This window comes from Pezoporus wallicus, unplaced genomic scaffold (genome assembly GCF_028554395.1).
Source record: "Pezoporus wallicus isolate ANWC-B61680 ecotype Strahan unplaced genomic scaffold, APGP_CSIRO_Pwel_v1 contig_8673, whole genome shotgun sequence".
In the NCBI taxonomy this organism is placed as follows: domain Eukaryota; kingdom Metazoa; phylum Chordata; class Aves; order Psittaciformes; family Psittacidae; genus Pezoporus; species Pezoporus wallicus.
Window position 1 is genome coordinate 246,503 of NW_026637196.1, and position 21,061 is coordinate 267,563.

Consider the following 21,061-nt stretch of genomic DNA (forward strand, 5'->3'; position numbering starts at 1 on the left):
TACCTGAATATTGATTGCTTCATTCTGAAATGAAAATTTGATAATTTCTTTGCTTATAACCTTATTTTCTCTCCTGCTCAAATGCTTATGGAAAAGATTAATAATGTTATATGATGTAGACAATTCACTTAATGAGCTTTATCTGGGTGGATGGAAAATATGTCCATTCACAGGGATATTTTGAATGGTTTTTAGGTCTATGGTGGGATCTCTGAAAAGATCAGAGTTTGGTTTTCTTGGAGATTAGATTTTCTTGGATGTTCAAGGAGTGTCAAAATGTTTGATGTAATACCTGCACAGAAGAGCAAAAAATACAGAGGAAGAATTTTGGTCTGGACAACAAACTTTCAATATCTTCAGGTGTACAGGAAGCTGTTAACCAGTTTTCTTAAGTTTAAAAAAAAGTTGAAGTTTCCTTTTGCATTTAATGACACCTCACCTGGTCTATTCCTAGATAAAAACTGGATGTGTCAAACAAAAAAAAATAGGAAAAAAAGGTAGGTAGAACTGTTGGAATACTAATGACAGCCCTTGGGATGAAATAATTTTCAAGACAAGAAATTAGGTGAAATAAATTCACTTGAAAATCATGAGAAGACAAATTTCTTGAAACAAATACAGTAATAAGGTGTTCTGACAACTTTTTTTTTCATTTCTAGAATTTCTTTCCGTAAGTATATCTCTTCTTTTACAGAATTCTGAATGTCAGTTGAATGAAGAAATTATGGAGAACTCTAGGAGGGTATTTCCCTCTGTGATAAAATACATTGTAGATATGCTTATATGGGAAGAAGAGAAGGAACTGCCCCCGGAGCTCACAACTAGGTAGGAGTTGGGTGGTCCTAAAAGTTTCCTTTTAAGGCATTAGAAACCTTGGTAATAATTTTGCCTGTGTTATTGTTACATATATGCAAGCATATTATTGCCCAAATCCCTTTAAACAGCATTTCTGTAGCATTTTTGACCTATGGTTAAATAGAGAAAAGCTTTTGATACTTCATGGGAAAAGTAAAGTAGTGTGTGACTGTGCTCTCTAAGTCGCTGAGGGGAGCTGCTCTGAAGTGGGCCTGATCTGCATCAGAGTGGCAAGTCTTGGTGCAGAAGTAGGGTTTCCCGATACAGGGAAATGCCAGGGCAGTAGAGAGACCTGCCAGTAGCTGGCAGGTCTTGTTAGAGATGCTGATGAGGCCTGGGCATTGCCATAGCAACCACAACCACCCCATGCCTATAAAAAGCAGCTTAGGGAGTGCTAGTGATCAGAATGTGGTGGGTCAGCCAGGGCATGGTGTGGAGTTCGTGTGGCAGGGCGTGCAGGAAGGGTGTACTCACCATACCAGCTCAAGACGTGAGTTCAGTTGGTGGTCATCACTCTCAGAAGGAGTTTATCTATGGTATCCACCTGGCAGAAAGCTATATCCCCTGCACTCACCAGAATGGATGTGGCAGCCCAGACAGGGCTCCCACACACAGCCATCCAGGTCTCAGGCAGCATAGAGTGCTAGAGCCTTTCACTGGTAACAGATGGCAGTACTGAGAACAGCTGTTTGAGGTGTTACCAGGTGGATGATCTGCTCAGCCTGGTGGCAGAGCCACAAGAGGAAGTAGGAAGGTTAAGAAGCATCAGGAAGTTTGTGAAAGAGACAGGTGGCACCATGCTCTGCCTTCCCTGAGAAAAAAACCTCAAGATCCTGTATCCTCCCCCTGCCAGGCTGAAGGCAGTAGATTAAAAGGAAGGAGGAAATGGAGGCAAGTCTACATTTGTGGTGGCAGATGAACACTCTACTTGCCCACCTTGCCTCCTAGATGCCTCTCTACAATAGGACCTCTGGATGTGGAAGGACAGTCAATGATGTGGATGGCAGTGCATCTACGCCAGAGGTATTGCCAAGGTCAGAAAGGCCTGCCCCTCATATCATGACTACCTCAACAAGGAAGGAAAGATGGGTTATAGTTACAGGTGACTTCCTTCCAAAGAGAACAGATTAAAATCTCTTGTATTTGATGCATGGTTTCTGTGTCTTTTTCTGACATAGGAGAGGGGGAGTGCCCTTAACATGAAAAATATTCTTAGCTTTCTTCCATTTTTTTGTATTTGACATTTCTCTCAAGCTGTCAAGTGAGCTGTTGCTTGTATTGGATAGGACACTATTTACAATTTTATTTTTATTTGTATGATAATCTGTTGGTTTTTTTCCAGTAGAGAGAAAGTAGACAGCTACTACTGTGTGCTATTCAATGATGAACATCATTCTTATGATCATGTCATCTATAGCCTGCAAAGGGCACTTGGCTGCGAACGCAGTGAAGCCCAGTTGCATACTACTGCCATAGATAAAGAGGTTAGTGCATTTTGGATATGGGAGACAATCACTCTTTAATCATGAAGAAGCGCTACTATAGTCTCTTGGTTGTAGAACTTTGTTGTTGGGATGCTGGAGCTTGAGGTGAGAGAAATGTTGCAGAGTGACTCAATCAGCACTTGCTTCAAGAAAGTTTTTAAGCTGTTATTTTTTTTTCTCTGGGACAGAACTCCAGTTTCTTGAGAAAGGGAAAAGCTGATTTATCTGAAGTTGCTCTGTTCATGTTTGGCATAATTTTTGTGCCCTTTTTTTTTTTCATGACTGAGGTTAATATTTTATTTGTCTGAAAAATACACAATTCAGCAATATGCATATTCAGTTACATTTCATTAGAAATGTACCTAAGATTTTGCAAGAGTTAGTTCTTATTTTGGCTCAGACTTAGTTTCAAAATCTTAAAACTTCAAATTAAGCAAATGAAACCAGGAAGAATCCTTCAAGGAATATGGGTGAAGCTGACAATTTTACTACTTTATTTTCCACAATAATGTCTCATGTAAAGACCTTACACCAGTAATGTAATTATATTTTCTACTAGGGAGGAAAGCATGATCAGTGTTTGAATCATCTTAACTGCAACCATGTTTTTTTCACTTCATGAAAGTACAAAACTTAATGTGTTTTTCTATAGTTGTGTATGTATTTGTTGTGTGTATATATATATAAATTAATATTAGAATCCCTTTTTAATCTGTAAAAACTGTGTTTTCATTTTTGTTTCTTTTTGTTCAGTAATGAAAGTGTAGTTTTATTTAGTTAGCAGTGTCAGAACTTAAAGTAACTTTTCAATGTTTCATTATGAAGGTTCCTTTTGATTGAAACCTGAATTTCAGATCCAGAGTTGACCAGACTTTTCATTTTACTAAGCATCTTCAACAGTGCATAACTAGGTTATATTGGTTTAATTATAATAGTTACACTACATAAAGCTACTTTCTCTCTTGTGTGAAATTCTGCTGTGTGGAGAGCTTGTTTAGGAAACCATGCCTCCTGTTTCCTTTGAGGGGAGTTCGAAGTCTAAGTTGGACCTGTTCTGGGCTTTACTGGAAGAGCTATCAAACTCACATTTATACCCTGATATTTCATACATAGAAGAAATAATAGGAAAGACTGTAGAAAAGCAATTCAGGATGAATGTATTTTGTGCTAGGAAGAAAGTTGATGTGGTTTGTATTTAAAGTATTTTGCAGAATCCCCTCTCATCTGTTTTAATATATACATGAATTTTCCTTAACTGATAATATTGATAACTAGACTTTACTTTTTTGTTCTGTTGTTAATTTAAAATATCTTTTTTTTTTTTTCCCTAAAGATAATTGTTAATTCTGATTTGCTTCTGGATGTCTAAAAGCACCATGAGTGATGTTGGTCCCTGTTTCTCTTTTGACATATAAAACGTAGAAAGGACCAGGCTTGTGATATTTTGCTTTTGTTTTATTTTGGTCTTATGCTCAATATTTCCTTTAAACAGGGTCGCAGGGCTGTTAAGGCAGGACATTATGCCTCTTGTCAGGAAGCAAAACAAAAAATCAAGGTAACTTCTTAAAATATTTTTCCTCCGTATTTGGTATAGTGAGATATCCTCAGAAATAAAGTGTCAAACTGATTTCTTGCTTGGGTGAGGTAATGGGTGGTGAAGACAAACATAAAGATTCATGTTATCTTTATTTTATATCTGCTAATATTTACCTGACTCCTAGAGGCATTCTGAAAACATTTCTCAGCGACCACTTCATGTGGAGGTTCTGCATGCTGATGTTACGGCTCACCAGAAGTTTGCCTTACGCCTGGGTTCTTGGCTGAACAAACTCATGAGCTACTCAAGTAAGTATAGCTGATTTTTGTTACAATAATGCCTTGCTGTTATTTGCATGACTTACTGTCTCAAAAATATCTTTAGCAGTGTTATATATGATATTCTCTTATTAAAATACTTTCATATTCCTCCTAAGTAAATTAAACAGTAATATGAGTGGTTATACTCATCAGTGTGGTTATGAATAGCAGTACTTTTCTGCTCCTTCTTGCTAAAATAGACGTCTTTCCCTGCTTGAGCTCTGTCTGTTCTTCTAGAAGTTTTATTATCCTTAGTTTCAGCATCACATGCCCTATTTCAGTGACTTCTTTGTTTTCCTTAATGCTAGTGGAAAGCTGCAGAACATATCCATCAGTGAAGCATATATCCTCTGCCTGAATTAATTTCTGCTTAATGTTTGATAGCAGTGATTAATCAACAGTGTCAGTAAACCAAGAAAACAAAAGCCTTAATTTGGAAGTTTGCACAGTAGTGTTACTGTAAAAGTTGGTTGAAGAAACTCTAGAAGACTCAGTTCTGAGTTTTAGACAGCAGCATTCTTTATTGCAGTGCTGGATGCACACGCGAATAGCTTCGCAAAGGTGAGCGCGCCCATTACTTCCTGTCAGCAGCTATATATTTAGCATACTCATGTGTATTTACAGAGTTTCCAGGAACTAACTATAATATTTGCGTCCTAATTAAGCCTGCACTTTCTTGCTGAGTGCGGGTCTCTGGTGGTCACTGGTAGTGACTGGAAGCTCCAGGTCATAACCTACAATTTCTGTCTTTCTATGACAGTGATCGCTGGTAGTCTTCCTCACTGTGTTTACTGAATGACCTCAGTGCTTGTGCATGCTCACAGGGTCCTAGTGCTGAGTTAGCAGTTGGTATGTCCTTGCTTCTGTTCTGTTCCAGTCTCGCTCTGTGTTGGGCGCCACTCTGCTATCTTGAAGGCTGGCATCCTTGGTCTTATTTACTGTCTCCTTAGTTGTTATCAGTCCCATGATGTTCCTTCCCTATCAGCTGAACACTCCTTTCTCTCTTAGTAAGTTAGAACAGTTTGGTCTATTCTACTATGTTAAAGGCACACGCACTATTGTTAGTTTAAAATTTAAGCCTACAGCAATGTCTATTTTAAGCTTTCAAACATTATTGTGGTGTTTGATGCTTATGGTTGTAAAGAAGACTTCTGAATCAAATTTGGATTTCTGTTTGTCATTCCTATGTTTTGCCAAACTAAAGCCATGGTAAAATTTCTTTTCATGGTACAAATATGCATAGATCAAACTCACTGCTTGTCTTCCTTTTTGATAGGGTAAATCTGATAGTCTGCTTTAGCCTCTTTTGTAGCTTGCATAATAAAGTGAATTTCTTTTTTTCCCTGAACGTTTACTTTCCAGTCTTTCCCTTGGCTTACATTGTACCTTTTTGTAGTTCTTTACAGTATCTTACAAATTTTAGCTTTCTGTTCTTTTCAACTTTGTATTCATTTAATTAATGATCTTCTACCCTTGAGTTCCTCAGACAGTTCTTTTAATTGGTACAATTTTTTTGACCATGTAGTTTACTTCATGGTTTCCAGTGAAATGTTGATTTTTATGAGATTACTTTAAACAGTAGCTGACAGCTGATTATTCAGCTGTTGTCTCTGTGTGAATATGGACAAGCCAGTGTCAGTGCCCCCACAAATCCCCTAAATTTTAGTTTTTTAAGCATTACCTTTTTATCTGATTAGATAAGGTAAAACTAAAAGAGGAGTCTCCCTTGTTGGGTGTAGCATTTTGGGCTAGGAAATTGTTACAGATTAACTGATCCTTTAATATGTTTTATGAGAGCCTTAAGGAACACAGATTGAAATCTGGTTCCTGTCCTTGTTCTTCTGGATTATATGTGTAGATGCCTTAAAGAGCCTGATGTTCTGTACTCAGCTGAAATGTTTTTGTGGTCTGGTGATTCCTGTTCTTTTTCCTGGTTTTGCTTCAAGTGGTAGAACTTGGATCGGGAAGAATTCAATACTGTTTATTTCCAGGTTGTCAGGAGCTTGATTCATGGAACAGCAGTGTTCCAGTGGAATTAGTAATGTAAGAGCTTATTTCTGAAAGTTAGTAACCAGTGTGTGATTCTGATATGTTGATCCCCAAAACTGCTTCAGCAAATACTTTTATTTACTGATAGGTTCAAGAAAATGTAAAAAATATGCTCTGAAGTACTGCAAAAGAGTGACTTTCAGGGCCCAAAGCAGGACAAAGCATACACTTGCCTAGCCTGTGCATTTCTGTGCTGACATAGTAAACTCTTCTTCTGGGTTTGCTTTGCAAAGCTGTCTAAATGCTTTTCATTTTAAAATACTTTTCTGCATCACTGTATTATTAAATAAAGTATGTAAGAATAATAGTAAGAAATTAGAGAGTATGTGGGTATACATTCACTGAGAAAAAATACTGTTAAAAAATAATTCATAATGATGTGCCTGCTTTGGTTTCTTATTTTTAAAGAACAGATTTCTGTAGTTCTCATTCTGGTGGCTCTTATAACTTCATTTGTACAAGAATGCTTCAATAATGAATAGTTTTATCCCTATAGGTGGCTTTCGCCAGATCTTTTGTCAGATATGTCTCGAAGAAGAAGCTGGGTCTGAAAAGCCATGCTTCATAAGCAAGTTGATGCTGTGGGATGCAAAACTTCATAAAGGTTTGTGTATCCATGTTGCTATTAACTGAAGAGGCAAATTAATTTTTCAAGCAACAAAGATGTAAAAGCAAATTAGTGCTATGTAGGTAGAGTTACATTTCTTCATAGTTTTTATATTATGGTTCTAATACAGCCTTTATTTTTGTCTGAGATGATTGATATTTTGGGTGTGTATTTGCCTCTAATTTTTCTTGCTTTATGTATTTTGAAGCTTTTCACAAGATGTAGCCTGACTGTGAGTGAATTGATGCTTACCCTGTGTTTTAAATACATACCAGTAAAGGTTAAAAATAGAAAAAAGTATTAATAGCATAGTTACTATACTTTGTAACAATTTCAAGGCTTTTAATGATTTTTAATTTAATAATCTGTTTCTCTTTTCTACAATAATCTACATCATGGTACAATAAAGTGATGTGCACTGTGTTGGCTCTTCACAGGGGCAAGGAAGGTTATTCATGAACTTATCTTCAGTAGCTTTTTCATGGAAATGGAATACAAAAAACTTTTCGCTGTGGAATTTGTGAAGGTCAGTGGTTATTTGTTTCTTATGTTATGAGTTTTATTAACTTCGTAAAATTTCCCCCAAATCTGAAAGTGTTTTAGCATAAGTAATGGATTATCAACAAGCTGCAACTTGTTCAGCTTTTAATTGAATGTGTTAATTTCAGCGTTATTGGTTCATTCTTTATAATCATGTAGGTATTTATGCTAATTTTGAATGCAGTGTTGTTAGTATTGTCTATCTTTTGAAATTGCAGATGAACTGAAACCAATCTTTCTTTTTAAAATACAGATACAGTAGTTAAGAAATAGTCAAAATGTAAGACCAAGTGTTTTCTGTTTTAGGGTGAGATACTTTAATCCTGATAAAGGTCACTGATACTTCATGATTTTCTCTGGACCGAAAGAAAGCAATCAAAGGCGTAACATTAGTCAATGTACACCTTTTCTAAACAGCTGTAAATAACTTTCCATGCAGCTTACTGCAGGAGGAAGACTTGTTTTAAGTTAATGTCGCTACCAGCCCTTTTTTCAGATTTCTAATTCTTTCATTGGGGAAGATGGTTGTAGGAGGAATAGTATTTTGGTTCCAGTCTGGCAGAACAGTTAAACTTGTGCTTATCTTCAGTATTAAGGCAGCGGGGCACATATTTAATTGTTTTGGTGCATTCAGGACATTGTGCCATTTTCGTTTGACCTCCTTCTATTAGAAAGGAAGAATCATAGAATCATAGAATAGTTAGGGCTGGAAAGGACCTTAAGATCATCTAGTTCCAACCCCCCTGCCATGGGCAGGGACACCTCACACTAAATCATATCACCCAAGGCTTTGTCAAACCTGGCTTTGAACTCCACCAGGGATGGAGCACTCACAACCTCCCTAGGCAACCCATTCCAGAATTTCTTCCTTATATCCAATCTAAACTTCGTCTGTTTAAGTTTTAACCTGTTACCCCTTGTCCTGTCACTCCAGTCCCTAATGAAGAGTCCCTCCCCAGCATCCCTATAGGCCCCCTTCAGATACTGGAAGGCTGCTATGAGGTCTCCATGCAGCCTTCTCTTCTCCAGGCTGAACAGCCCCAACTTTCTCAGCCTGTCTTCATATGGGAGGTGCTCCAGTTCCCTGATCATCCTCGTGGCCCTCTTCTGGGCTTGTTCTAACAGTTCCATGTCCTTTTTATGTTGAGGACACCAGAACTGCACACAATACTCCAAGTGAGGTCTCACGAGAGCAGAGTAGAGGGGCAGGATCGCCTCCTTGGACCTGCTGGTCATGCTCCTTTTGATGCAGCCCAGGATATGGTTGACTTTCTGGGCTGCAAGCACACTGCCTGCTCGTGTTCATTTTCTCATTGACCAACAAGGACGTTGGCATACAATTCTTGCAAATAAAAATAAGCGTTTTTAACTAACACTTGTTGTACTCACTGTATTTTCCCATTGTTCTCTTTCTAGTATTACAAGGCATTGCAAAAAGAATACATCAGTGATGATCATGACAGAGTTCTCTCTGTGACAGCGCTCTCTGTTCAGATGTTCACTGTACCCACTCTGGTACGTACAGCCTGTGTTTGCTAGAAATGTGAAATAAATGTGAGAATTGCTAGCTGCACCACCTTTGCAGACTGCTGTATTGGCAGAGAGGCTTTATGCATTGCTGAGTTGAAAACGAATCATTTTGGGATTTATTAAAGCCAGTATGTAAGCAGGTGCTGGAGTTTATGTGGAAATCCATTGCAGAAGGTACCGAGAATGCAAGTCAGTTTTAGGCAGCATCATTCTCTGCATTAACTCTCCATTTACCGTTCACATTTACCTTCTTAGAGAACAATAAAAACATGGGGGGAGAGGACAAAGAAAATGGTTAAATGTCTTTGTGGGGGTGAAATATGTTAAATCCTGTGGGGGAGGGAATTATACCTGTAGGTTTTAAAGGTTATGTGTTTCTTGCCTGAAATACTGACGTAAAAGTCCTTTTTTACGTGATCTTTCTAGAAAAAATTAGCATGTCTGTTACATTGAAGCTGTCAGAGTACAAACATGCTAAGTTGATAGAAGCTGCATTCATAAAGAATACCATGGAAGTTTTTGTAGCTTGGACTCTTTACAAATGCTTGAAATAATTTCTAATAAAAAGACTGGATTAAAATAAAAAAAATTGACAGTTCTCTTCAACAAAAATAGGAAAAAAAATTTTAAATGTTCTTCTTGCAGGCCCGACATCTTATTGAAGAGCAAAATGTAATCACAACCATTGCAGAGACACTCCTAGAAGTGCTTCCGGAGTACCTAGACAAAAATGACAAGTTCAACTTCCAAGATTACAGTCAGGACAAACTGAACCGGGTATATGCAATAATATATGACCTCAGGTGAGAAGCTAGAGCAGTTCTTAAAGAATAAATGATAGGATGAGGTGTTTCAATTCAGGAATTTGATGGTAAAACCACTTTAAAGACAAACCTCAAACCAAACCCCTCAAAAAACACACATAAAGCTTTAATGTTATATTTTTGTGGAAACTTAAAATATTTAAATACCATAATTATATTCTATAAAGAAAATGTTTGATGTTTTCACTGATATCACTCTGTGTAACAATTGCTTTAATCAACAAAACATATCTTCTCTAAGACTGCATCGGAAATTTGGTTTCTATTCATTATCATTCTGGGAAAGCTGTATAATCCTCATCTGCATAGCATTGTCCACTCTTAGAAGTCCCAAATTACATTAATAAACTGAATAATGTAAAAGCAAATAACCCCAAATAGCTTGGAATTAAAAAATCCGTTAGTTTCAAATAACGGAGTGGCACCAAGCAACTCTGGTGTGTGGTGGATATTTTAAAAGGAGTTTGTGACGGAGAGGGTGATGTAATGTGATGATGCAGTTGATTATTTTAATACAAAGAATACTTTAAATACAAGCATAAGCAGAAGATAACTCTGAGCAAAAGATGATAATGTTTTCTTTGGGGACAGGTATGTCTTAGTCAGCAAGCCCACTTTATGGACAGACCGTCTGAGGGAGCGGTTTTTAGATGGATTTGTTTCTTTCCTAAGGATTCTAGCTTGCATGCAGGTACAACACATTTAAATTATTTCTTTCTAATATGCTGTTATAAAGAAATGGCAGCATTTCTTTTGCTCATCTCTTTGTCCATAGCAATAATAAGGACTATAATCACGTACTTATGACAAATGCTTTAGTCTCTCTCTTGGGTGGGCGAAAAGGCAATGTTTACTTTGTAGAATTAATATTCATCAATTTTAGCTACATGTACCTGAACAGCCTATACTTTACCATTTATTTATGGGATTATGTGTTGGTTTAAGCCTTTGATCACTGATATAGCTTGAGTATTTTATGACATCTCCATTTCAGGGAATGGAAGAGATAAAAAGAGAGATTGGTCAGCACGTTGAGGTGGACCCTGACTGGGAAGCAGCTATTGCTATACAGATGCAGCTCAAGAACATTCTTTTGATGTTCCAGGAGTGGTGTGCCTGTGACGTAAGTATATCAATTGTCTGGGATTCTTAAATGCATGCCTTCTGTGAATATTCCTGAGTGCTTTTTTAAATAGCAGCTTTTTAAAGAATCTCAGTATTGTTCAGTACAAATCTCCACAAAAAATGAGTCTGAAAGAATTATTCTGCAGTGTGACAAAGAGAGAAGGGATCTCAGAAGGTTATATTCCTCTAGCTGACAAAGCTGCACAGGGTGCCAGGCAAATCGTAAAGAGAAAATACTTCCCATAATTCAAGATTCTGAGAATTAGGTTCACAGTGTCACTGTCAAGTTTGAGTTTTGGAGCATATGATGTTAATTTTTAATTGCAGAAGTGGACTTCAGAAACTGCACAGATGGGTAATTGCACTGTAAGTTCTCTTAATCAGTGCTGGAGCTCATCTCTGTGCTGGGGGAAGAAATTGTACAGTTTGTTAAAGATATTTTGAAGTGGGTTGTTTTGGTTTTTCCCACTATGAGAGAAAGGAAGAACTATAGCAGTACAGTAGCTTCTTGATGGAATTTGGGGTGCAAAGTGTTAAAATACTGCAGCTTAATTAAGTAAATAGATTTTTAGAGCAGCTTTCTTGAACAAAAGCATTATGCTCGGTTAATTTTAATGGATACTCCACTGCTCCAGTCCAGTGCTTCTCTGTATTAAGAAACAGAGTAGTAATTCGTTATATTGTAGATTTTTTGTAACTGTTTATGCCATCAGAAAAAAACAAGTGAGGAGTTTTAGTGCATATATATGATTTTTTCAATATAACACCTTGCATTTATTTTAAATTCCAGGAAGAGCTGTTGCTCAGGGCCTACAGAGAATGTCATAAAGCTGTGATGAGGTGCAGCACAAATGGCCGTTCACGGGAAAAGACAGTGTTTCACTTGTGTGGCCACACTCTAGAGAGCAGACCCTACAGAGTGTCTGCAGATCCTGTCAGCATACATTTACCACTGTCTAGGACTCTTGCTGGTAGGTGCTGTGTTTTGCTTTAATTGCTGCTTGAATTATGTTTATTATCCATATCTCTTTCTTTACTCTAGAAAACATTTAGATTAAGTTTCATAGATCATTTGCTCTCTGACTTTCTGACATTCTTATGATCGGGCAACCCTGTTCCCTGGATGTCCCATTAAGGGAAAGGTTTTCTCAAAAAGTGTTTGCCATGGAGGTTAGAGGACACTTTTTTTAAACAGGAGAGAGTAAGGAAGGCAAGAAGGAAAAGTTTCATGTTCTAATGGCTCTTCAGTTTTTTCTGGACTATTTGAATTTGTGTAGTTCTGTTTCTACCTTTTTTGTCTAAATGAATGTTATTTTTTATAGTATCTTGAATTTGTTTTCCAGCCACATATATCTTAGGACTGTTTAAATGCTCCTCCAGAAAGGCATGTTTGCAGCATGCCAGGAGAGATTTCCAGTCAGAATACAAAGGACCACAGTGGTGGTGATCGCTGCTGTAGAGTACAAGTGAAATCATATGCTATTATTAAGCTGTAGGTTCTTTATCACATTATTTGATACCAAGGTACCTTGTAGTGTTGAAATCTAGTTATTACTGACATATGATTTAATGTAAGCTTTTGCTAATGCTATTTAGTATCTCAATTTTAATGGTTTTAATGATTTCATTAAACTAATACATTCATAATATGATGGGTTGAAAGACTGGTAAAAACTGTTATGATGGTTATCTATCTTAAATGATCTGTCTTAAACTTGGACTTCTTTTTCCTGTAATTTTCTGAGTTGCAGATGTTTTAGCCAATACTTAGAATGTATTGGAGGAAAAACTGTACTGATTTTGATCTATTTTTCTTTTCCAACTGGTTTTGTAGGTCTTCACGTACGATTAAGCAAGACTGGAGCCATCTCAAGATTGCATGAGTTTGTTTCTCCTGTAAGATTTTCTCTTTCCTTTTCTTCTCCACCCTCCCTGCCTCCAACCTCAAATGCTTCTGGTGATTGATACTGTGGTAAAGAAAATAACCTAAGATTATATAAGACAGGCTGAGAAAGTTGGGGCTGTTCAACCTGGAGAAGAGAAGGCTATGTGGAGACCTCATAGCAGCCTTCCAGTATGTGAAGGCGGCCTCTAGGGCTGCTAGGGAGGGACTCTTCATTAGGGACTGTAGTGATAGGACAAGGGGTAACGGGTTAAAACTTAAACAGGGGAAGTTTAGATTAGATATAAGGAAGAAGTCCTCTGCTGTGAGGGTGGTGAGGCACTGGAATGGGTTTGCCCAAGAAAGTTGTGAATGCTCCATCCTTGGCCGTGTCCAAGGCCAGGCTGTCAGAGCTTTGGGTGACATGGTTTAGTGTGAGGTGTCCCTGCCCATGGCAGGGGGGGGTGGAACTAGATGATCTTAAGGTCCTTTCCAACCTTAACTATTCTATGATTCTATATCCAGTAACTTTTATGGCATGCACACAAGTTATTTTGCAGGTGACAATGTCTTTGTTCATTAGTACTTAGACTTTTAAGATCATTGACACTCAGTGATTTTAAAGAAATAAAGATTTTATTCTTTATTTTCTTTAATTCTAGGAAGAATTCCAAGTGGAGCTGCTAGTAGATTATCCTTTGAGATGTCTTGTCTTGATTGCTCAGGTTGCTGCAGAGATGTGGAGAAGGAATGGGCTCTCCCTGATAAGCCAGGTACTACCACCACAATATTCAGTAGTCAGTATGTCCTAATGGTGAATGCAAGTATTCCTTAGTAATGCTCATCCAGTGCAGAAAGAGGTCATGGGGATCACTCCTACACTAATAAGAGAAGTTTCTCAGTGGGAATTTAGATGACTTGGGTTTGTTTCTAGTTTCATCAATGGCTTTCCTCCCCAAATTAGGCAAGTATTTTCATCTCTTATGGCTGTTTCTGTGTAAAGGAAGAGACTGCCTTTAAGTACTTGTATTTCATCTGCTTTGGCTTCACTTTTTTTTTTTTTCCTTTGACAGCAGCCATTCTTTGTGTAAATTTATCACAGGACCTTTTGCTGAAATCAAAGTAAATATTGGTAGTCCTCTGTAGAATTGTCTTGCTGAGAACTGGGTAGGGAGAAGGAGGAAGTTTTGATTTTAATCGGTAGCAGCCATTCGAATTATGTTGTCTTAGAGGGCTATGAAAAAGTACAGCATAGATTTTCCCTGGATAGGTGAAAAAATATTTTTCATTTCCATCAAACTACATATCTGTTTTGTAAGAAACACAGGGCTTCCCAGTGTTTTAAGGTTTTGAAAAGCCTCAGACATTAACTGGTGCATATTTGGTAGGGCATTCCTTCTCTACTTAAAATTTGTTTTCCTATTTCTCAGGTATTCTATTATCAAGATGTTAAATGCAGAGAAGAAATGTATGATAAAGACATCATCATGCTCCAGGTATAGTCACTGCTTCTTTTACTCCAACTTCTCATGGAATTTCTTTTAATTAAATGTGTGTGTGTATATATATATATATATATATTTATTTTTTTTTGGTAAAAGTATTTTTCATAAAAAATTAAGAACTGTGATGGTAACTGGTGTTCATATGAGTTTGGGCTTTTTGATAGATAGGTGCATCTCTTATGGATCCAAACCAGTTCCTCCTGCTGGTACTGCAGAGATATGAACTTGCTGATGCTTTCAAAAAGATCAAGCCCACCAAAAATCAAGTAAGTGGCAAGTATTTCTGAGGACTGATTTCTTTGCTTTTTGTTTATGGAGCCTTAACGCAAAATGCTGATTTTTTTTTTTTTTTTTTTTTTTTTTTTTTTTTATGGCCACACTGAAAGTCAGTTAACAAATGACCTACTGGTTAGATAAATGGTTTTATGTTTGGATTTTGTAGAGGCTTACTCAGAATTAGCAAACAGGTTTTGCTGTCTTTGACCTTTATTTCATAGGGCATCTTTCAAATCCATGTAAATGACTTCTCCATAGCATTTCTGTGTCTCAAGTAGTTTTATGTGTTCTTATTTTGTCTGGAAGTTTCTTGGTTTCTTGTGCTTATTGAGGCTTGAACTTCCATTTAGCACCTCATATGGGATACATTTTGAGCTGTTGCTTCTTTTTCTGTTTGTGAATCTTGCACTTCAACTGCAGAGTAACATCTCTCCTACAAGTACAGGCGTTTTTTTTCCAGGTTCTTAGACTGGATGTTTCTTCTTACTATACAATGCTTCAGTGAAGTGGTGCGTCTGAAGGCTGAGCTCAGTGTCATTTGACATATTTTTCCTTCCTTTTTTTCTCTTTTTTAACTAATTTCTCTAATTCTTGTAGGATTTGATCAAACAATGTAATGTGTTAATAGAAGAGATGCTACAGATTCTCATTTATGTTGTGGGTAAGTTTTATTTTTATCTGTTGTAGTAATGGATTATTAAAGGTTTAATAACTTTAACACAGATGGTATGGGAAGACTCTTGGAGAAATCCTATTTTAAATAGGTGGCTTAGTAACTGAAGTATTTGTCAGCTGGGAGCAGTAAGGGTTGCACAGTGTTAGATAACGTCATAATTGACTATTAAAGTAGAATATGAAGAGAAACTCCGTCTCAGTCCATTTTGTTCAGAAGCCATACTAAAAGGCACTTTTTCTCTCAGACACTTAAGTTTCTGGGAAATGCAAACTTATACTATGAAACAACCCAACAATAGCTTTACTTCTGTGCAAAATTCAGAATTGCTTTATAACTGTCATATTTGCCATTCTTCTCCTTTTGATTCACTCTGGTAGGGGAAAGATACGTGCCTGGAGTGAGTAATGTGACCAAAGAAGATGTTATCATGAGAGAAATCATTCATCTGTTATGTATTGAACCAATGGCTCATAGTGCAATTACCAAATCCTTGCCTGAAAATGTGAGTCCTGGTTTATTTACTTTTTTTCTTAATTTACTTTTTCTTATGTCTTTCTCTGCTTTGGCTTCCATATCCTTATATGGAAGTGTTTTATTTCTGATAATAAAGCACAAATGTTGGTTTCAGAATTACAAAAGAGCATGACAAAGGAGCTTACACACCTTACTGATGTAAAGGTCAATGTCATGGATGCAAGTATGATGTAATCTGAAAAGCCTTGTGTGGTGGTTGTGTGTTTTGATGAAGAGGTGGAAGGCTTTGGAATATTCAGGTGTAGTTCTCCTAGATTCAAAAAGAAAAGTTTTAAAATTATTTTATCTTTTGGCCTCTTAAGACTGCAGCTGGATTCCATTCTGCCCTGTGTGTACCATCACTAAATCTGACTGTGTAAATTTTGATCACTTAATCCTGGGCAGGTGTATTGGAAGTCAAGTATTGTACAGGTCTGTTTGAAAGCACAGGTTTCCCTGCGATTCTATTCCAACTGTTAAAATTCATGCAAAGGAGAGGGATGCAGATTAGAAGTTATAGCATGTGCAAGTTTTCAGGGCTGTCAATGAGTGCAAAAAACCCTTCAGTTTTATTGGCAATTAAATAGCTTGGAATATTATCAGAAACGAATAATGGGTGATCCACATTCACTGATTCAAGAGGCTAAAACTGATTTTTCCCTGCACTGAGGCTGGGTATGGCACTGCTTTGTTTCTGGAGATCAGCTCTGTTGTAAATAAAATTTTACATGGTTAAATGAAAGTATTATCTGTCTTTGGTGCTTCCTTGTCAATTATGATTATCTGCTTTCTGAGTAATAGAGGGCAAAATATATTAATTCATTAATAAACCAAACGTCTGTATGTCTATTTTTGTTGCATCTAGCATAATACTGAAGACATTTGAGTCATTGTGTATTTATCCCAAACTAAATTTTTTACCAGGAGAACAATGAAACCGGCTTGGAGAGCGTAATTGATAAAGTGGCTACATTTAAGTAAGTTCTCAATATTTGTTTTTTAGGTAGCTTGAGCATTAAATGAGATCTCTTGGATTATATTTATTAAACACTGCGCTGCACAGTCTCTTTTCGGCTAATATTTTGCTGTCTTGGAATATACTTTTAAATTCATATAGGAAAGAAAAGTGTAATGGAATTTCTGAAGCTGTATCTTCTCTCCTTTTGCCCCCTTCTTTCTTCAGATTCAGTTTGAGAAATCTCAGGAGTTTAGTAATCTCAAATCATTATGGGAAAATATTCAAAAGTTCATTATATTTCAGAGATGGTTTGGAACATTAATTGTACCTTTGGCAATCACCAAATAATTACTGGTTTAGATGTTATTTAATGGCTGATTTGCTGTAGCTTTCAGATAGATGTTAAATAAAATTAACTACCAAGTAAATACAAACATAGAACAATCAATTGTAGCAGTTAAGGAAAAACATGGCTCAAATGTATGCTATTTTAGTCACAAAAACGTCTTGTCATTTTACTTATATTAGTATGCCTTATTTTAAATTCCTTGTGGGTTGCTTGTTTATGTTTAATCAAGAGTAACTATAGGTGTACCTAGGAATTTTGCTTTGGGAATTATATGGAAGGTTCAAGAAAATCTCACTGGCTTGAAAGTAGTTGTTTGTATTACTTATTTTGTACCTTGGTTAACGAAAGTAATGAATTTTATACAGTAATGTCCAATGTCTGAAATTCTAAGCTATAGAGTTAAAAAGTGGTCTGACAGGTAAATGTGTTACTAGTTTGCATACATTCGAATAGGTGCTGAACATAAATATTGATATGTACATTATGAAATATTTCTCTGTAAGGAAACCAGGTGTGTCTGGCCATGGAGTTTATGAACTGAAAGATGAATGCTTGAAGGAGTTCAATATGTTCTTTTATCATTATACTAAGACCCAGCACAGCAAGGTAAGCACTGTAAGATTCACTCTCAAAGGTTGAAAAATAGTACATGTCAATATTTAAAGATCTTTGCCGAATCAAAGGAATTAATGGAATATAAAGAAATTGAGTCAGTGAAGAGTATATGCAGCTAACTTCAAAACTAAATTTCTAATGAAGACTGCTAGTACAAATTGACATGGTATGGTTTGTGTTAGTATTTTCTCTATGGTGCTCTCTGTATTAACTCTGCTAATGCTAAGAACAAAATATAAGAATTATTTTGGAACTGGAAATCCCCAAACTTTGCTTCTATGGATCTTATTGAGGAAGCAAGTATGTCCATTTATTTATCTCTACTACAAACTGAAATGCCAAATGCATAGTGCTAAGCAGATTTCAGACAAGATTCTAGTTACACAACCATGTATTGATTACATATCATGCCACACTTCTCATTTGTAGTTTCTCATTGTTTCATTATATACTTCTGTAGAAATGCTGATGTAACACTACTACTTTTTCTGTAGGCTGAACATACACAAAAGAAAAGAAGAAAGCAAGAAAACAAGGATGAAGGTAAGAATTTGAAATTGAGTTGAATTTGAAATCAACAAATGTGATAATTCAGTAGTGCATGTAGTGCACATAAAATGAGTTTGCGGGATGTCTTGTGCTCTCTACTCCTAACCTGCAATCTTTGAGATGCCAGTTTAATATATTTGTTCATCTCTGCTTTCCAGCATTGCCACCCCCTCCTCCTCCAGACTTCAGTCCTGCCTTCAGCAACGTGGTGAGGATTCTGAACTGTGATGTTATGATGCATATACTGCGGACCATTCTTCAGAGAGCAGTAGAACTAGAAATCCACTTGTGGACTGAAGCTATGATCCAAATGGTATGGTTAACTTTAGTCTTCCTATGATTATTCCTGTGCAGAGCATGTTAGCTGCTTATGATAAGATCAAAAAGTGTAAAGATAAACTTCAATTTTGAATTATAAGAATTTACCCCGTTTTTACATATCTTACTGACAAAAGAAATATTTCTAATTATTTATCTCCATGGTAAAATAAAAATGTGAAACATAATAGTATTAAACTCTTTAGTTTTCTGTCTTGCTTTCCCCCCTGTGTTGCCTCATCAGTGAGGGTGTTTCAATATGTAATTCTCCTTGTGCATCTTTTTCTTGAAACTTCATGTGCAAATAAGTAAGCCTTTGGTCATCTTAAAGAAATTGGAGTAAGCTGCAGTCTCCAAATACGGAAATGTCTTTGGGGCCTCAGTCATTAAGTAATATGATTTAACATTTAATTTTAGCACAGTGACTTTGATTTAGGAAAAAAAACAAACAAAACACACAAAGGAATTACTGACATTATTTAAGTTGTTGTTTGTTTGTTTCTAAATATTTGTAGGATTAGAACCTGAATTTACAGACTGGTTGAATTAATGTTTTGTTACAGTGCATAGATTAATAAATGCCTTACCTGCTAGTCTTTGGGTTATGGATTTAACTAAATATTCATAGATTTGTACCAGCAAAATGACAAGATTAATATGCTACTAATATAAAGTGTGTGTAACTTTTTTGATTTTAATGCAAGTAATATAGAATCATAGAATAGTTAGGGTTCGAAAGGACCTTAAGATCATCTAGTTCCAGCCCCCATGCCATGAGCAGGGACACCTCACACTAAACCATGTCTCCCAAGGCTCTGTCCAACCTGGTCTTGAATGCTGCCAGGTTGGAGCATTTACCACTTTTTTGGACAACCTGTTCCAGTGCCTCACCACCCTCACAGTAAAGAACTTCTTCCTTATATCCAATCTAAACTTCCGCTGTTTAAGTTTGAATGCGCATGACCTTCTGTAGTCCCTGATGAAGAGTCCCTGTCTGGCATCCTTGTATGCCCTTCAGATATTGGAAGGCTTCTTTGAGGTCTCCACACAGCCTTTTATTCTCCAGGTTGAACAGCCCCACTATTCTCTGCCTGTCTTTGTACAGGAGGTGCTCCAGCCCCATTATAATCCTTGTGGCCCTTCTCTGGACTTGCTTCAACAGCTCCATGTCCTGCTTATGTTGAGGACACCAGAAATGCACATAGTACTCCCAAGTGGGAGTGCTCATGAGAGCAGAGTCGTGGCGCAGAAAAATGCAGGGAAATGATATTGTACATTGTTATTTTAATTTTCAGGTGCAATATCTGTACTTTTTCTCATTTCTGTTGTTTTATCATGGATACATTCAGTATATAGTACATAAACATCATTATGTTTTAATGCCAATTTTTCAGACTTTTAAACAGTGAATAAAATTTACTATTTTTTCCCCCTTTTTTAGGTACTTCATCTCCTTTGTTTAGGGTTGCTAGAAGAGAAACAGCAGTTACAGAAGTCTCCAGAAGAAGAAGTAACCTTTGATTTTTATCATAAAGCAACACGTATGTTTTCTTTTCTTCGAAAGGGCAAAGTAAATTAGGCTAAGTTGATTTTGTAAGGATAAAAATAAACTAGAAGAAAGCATTCAGTGATTTTTTTAGTCAGAAAGGGTTTACTTTTTGCTGTAGAATTTAAAACTGCTAAAAGATTTATTACTTTATTTTATTTTAAATAATCAAGAAACCATGTTTGGGCTAGCTTCCTTTGTTCGCAGTTGCCAGATACATTGAAGAGGAGATTTGCTGCCTTTCCTGGGAAAGAAATGGGAAAGTAATTCTAGTATTAGAAAATGGTTCTTCTTTTGCAACAATATTGTTGAAATGGAAACTAAGAACTCCTTGAAAAATGACAGTGGATTTAAATGATCTGCCTCCACCTTTTGTACTCCTGAAATGTGCAATTATTGATTTATCTGCAAGTTAAAGTCTCTTACTATGGTAGTGATAATAGAAGCGAAACTTAGTGGCTGTGAAGTCTGCTTTTTTTCACCCCTAAATCCTTACAGAACACTTCCTAAGCGTACATTCAAGACTAGTCAGTGGGAGTTGGGATCTACATTTTCTAAATAAACTTCAAGCTTATCTAGAGTTTCTGCTTCACTGTGTAAGGCTAAAATAAAAAAAAAAAATCCAAAATAATCTAAATAATCCAAAATAATAAATCCAAAAAGAAATTTAAAAAATAAATCCATTATCAAGCTGAACAGATGTGTGATTTGAGAGATGAAGCAGAGATAAGAACTGTCTCAATTTTAAAGCGTGCTTTGTGTTAGTGGCCTAGAATGTTATGAATTTTTACCAAGGTGTGAGGAAGCAAATGATTAGTTATATATATATACATATATTTTAGTAGAAATAAACTTGTGCACACTTTGCTGTTAGCAAACTTAAGTAAGCTACAAGAGCTTTACTGCTTCTTGTTGGAGCAAAAGGCTGTTCTGGTTTTGTCTGTACTTCTGCTCTTGGCAGTAGCAAAAATACTGATCGACAGGAGGGAGAGGTTATACTACA

The 21,061-nt window shown here is 36.5% G+C and overlaps 1 protein-coding gene across 4 annotated transcripts in view; it reads left to right on the forward strand.

The window, feature by feature from the left end:
* UBR1 (ubiquitin protein ligase E3 component n-recognin 1) overlaps positions 1-21,061 on the forward strand; it is a 64,870-nt gene that overhangs the window by 20,799 nt on the left and 23,010 nt on the right. For 2 of the 4 annotated variants that reach the window (XM_057403887.1, XM_057403885.1), the window contains exons 5-26: positions 695-825; positions 2,198-2,339; positions 3,832-3,894; positions 4,061-4,184; positions 6,742-6,849; positions 7,290-7,378; positions 8,809-8,907; positions 9,568-9,725; positions 10,338-10,437; positions 10,741-10,869; positions 11,662-11,842; positions 12,706-12,767; positions 13,416-13,526; positions 14,184-14,249; positions 14,423-14,524; positions 15,132-15,195; positions 15,588-15,712; positions 16,648-16,700; positions 17,534-17,636; positions 18,140-18,188; positions 18,353-18,507; positions 19,954-20,053. In XM_057403887.1, the coding sequence (XP_057259870.1) occupies positions 695-825; positions 2,198-2,339; positions 3,832-3,894; positions 4,061-4,184; positions 6,742-6,849; positions 7,290-7,378; positions 8,809-8,907; positions 9,568-9,725; positions 10,338-10,437; positions 10,741-10,869; positions 11,662-11,842; positions 12,706-12,767; positions 13,416-13,526; positions 14,184-14,249; positions 14,423-14,524; positions 15,132-15,195; positions 15,588-15,712; positions 16,648-16,700; positions 17,534-17,636; positions 18,140-18,188; positions 18,353-18,507; positions 19,954-20,053 (2,314 nt within the window). The remainder of the gene's footprint in view (positions 1-694; positions 826-2,197; positions 2,340-3,831; positions 3,895-4,060; positions 4,185-6,741; positions 6,850-7,289; positions 7,379-8,808; positions 8,908-9,567; positions 9,726-10,337; positions 10,438-10,740; positions 10,870-11,661; positions 11,843-12,705; positions 12,768-13,415; positions 13,527-14,183; positions 14,250-14,422; positions 14,525-15,131; positions 15,196-15,587; positions 15,713-16,647; positions 16,701-17,533; positions 17,637-18,139; positions 18,189-18,352; positions 18,508-19,953; positions 20,054-21,061) is intronic. The other 2 variants (XM_057403886.1, XM_057403888.1) reach the window with 1 other exon arrangement.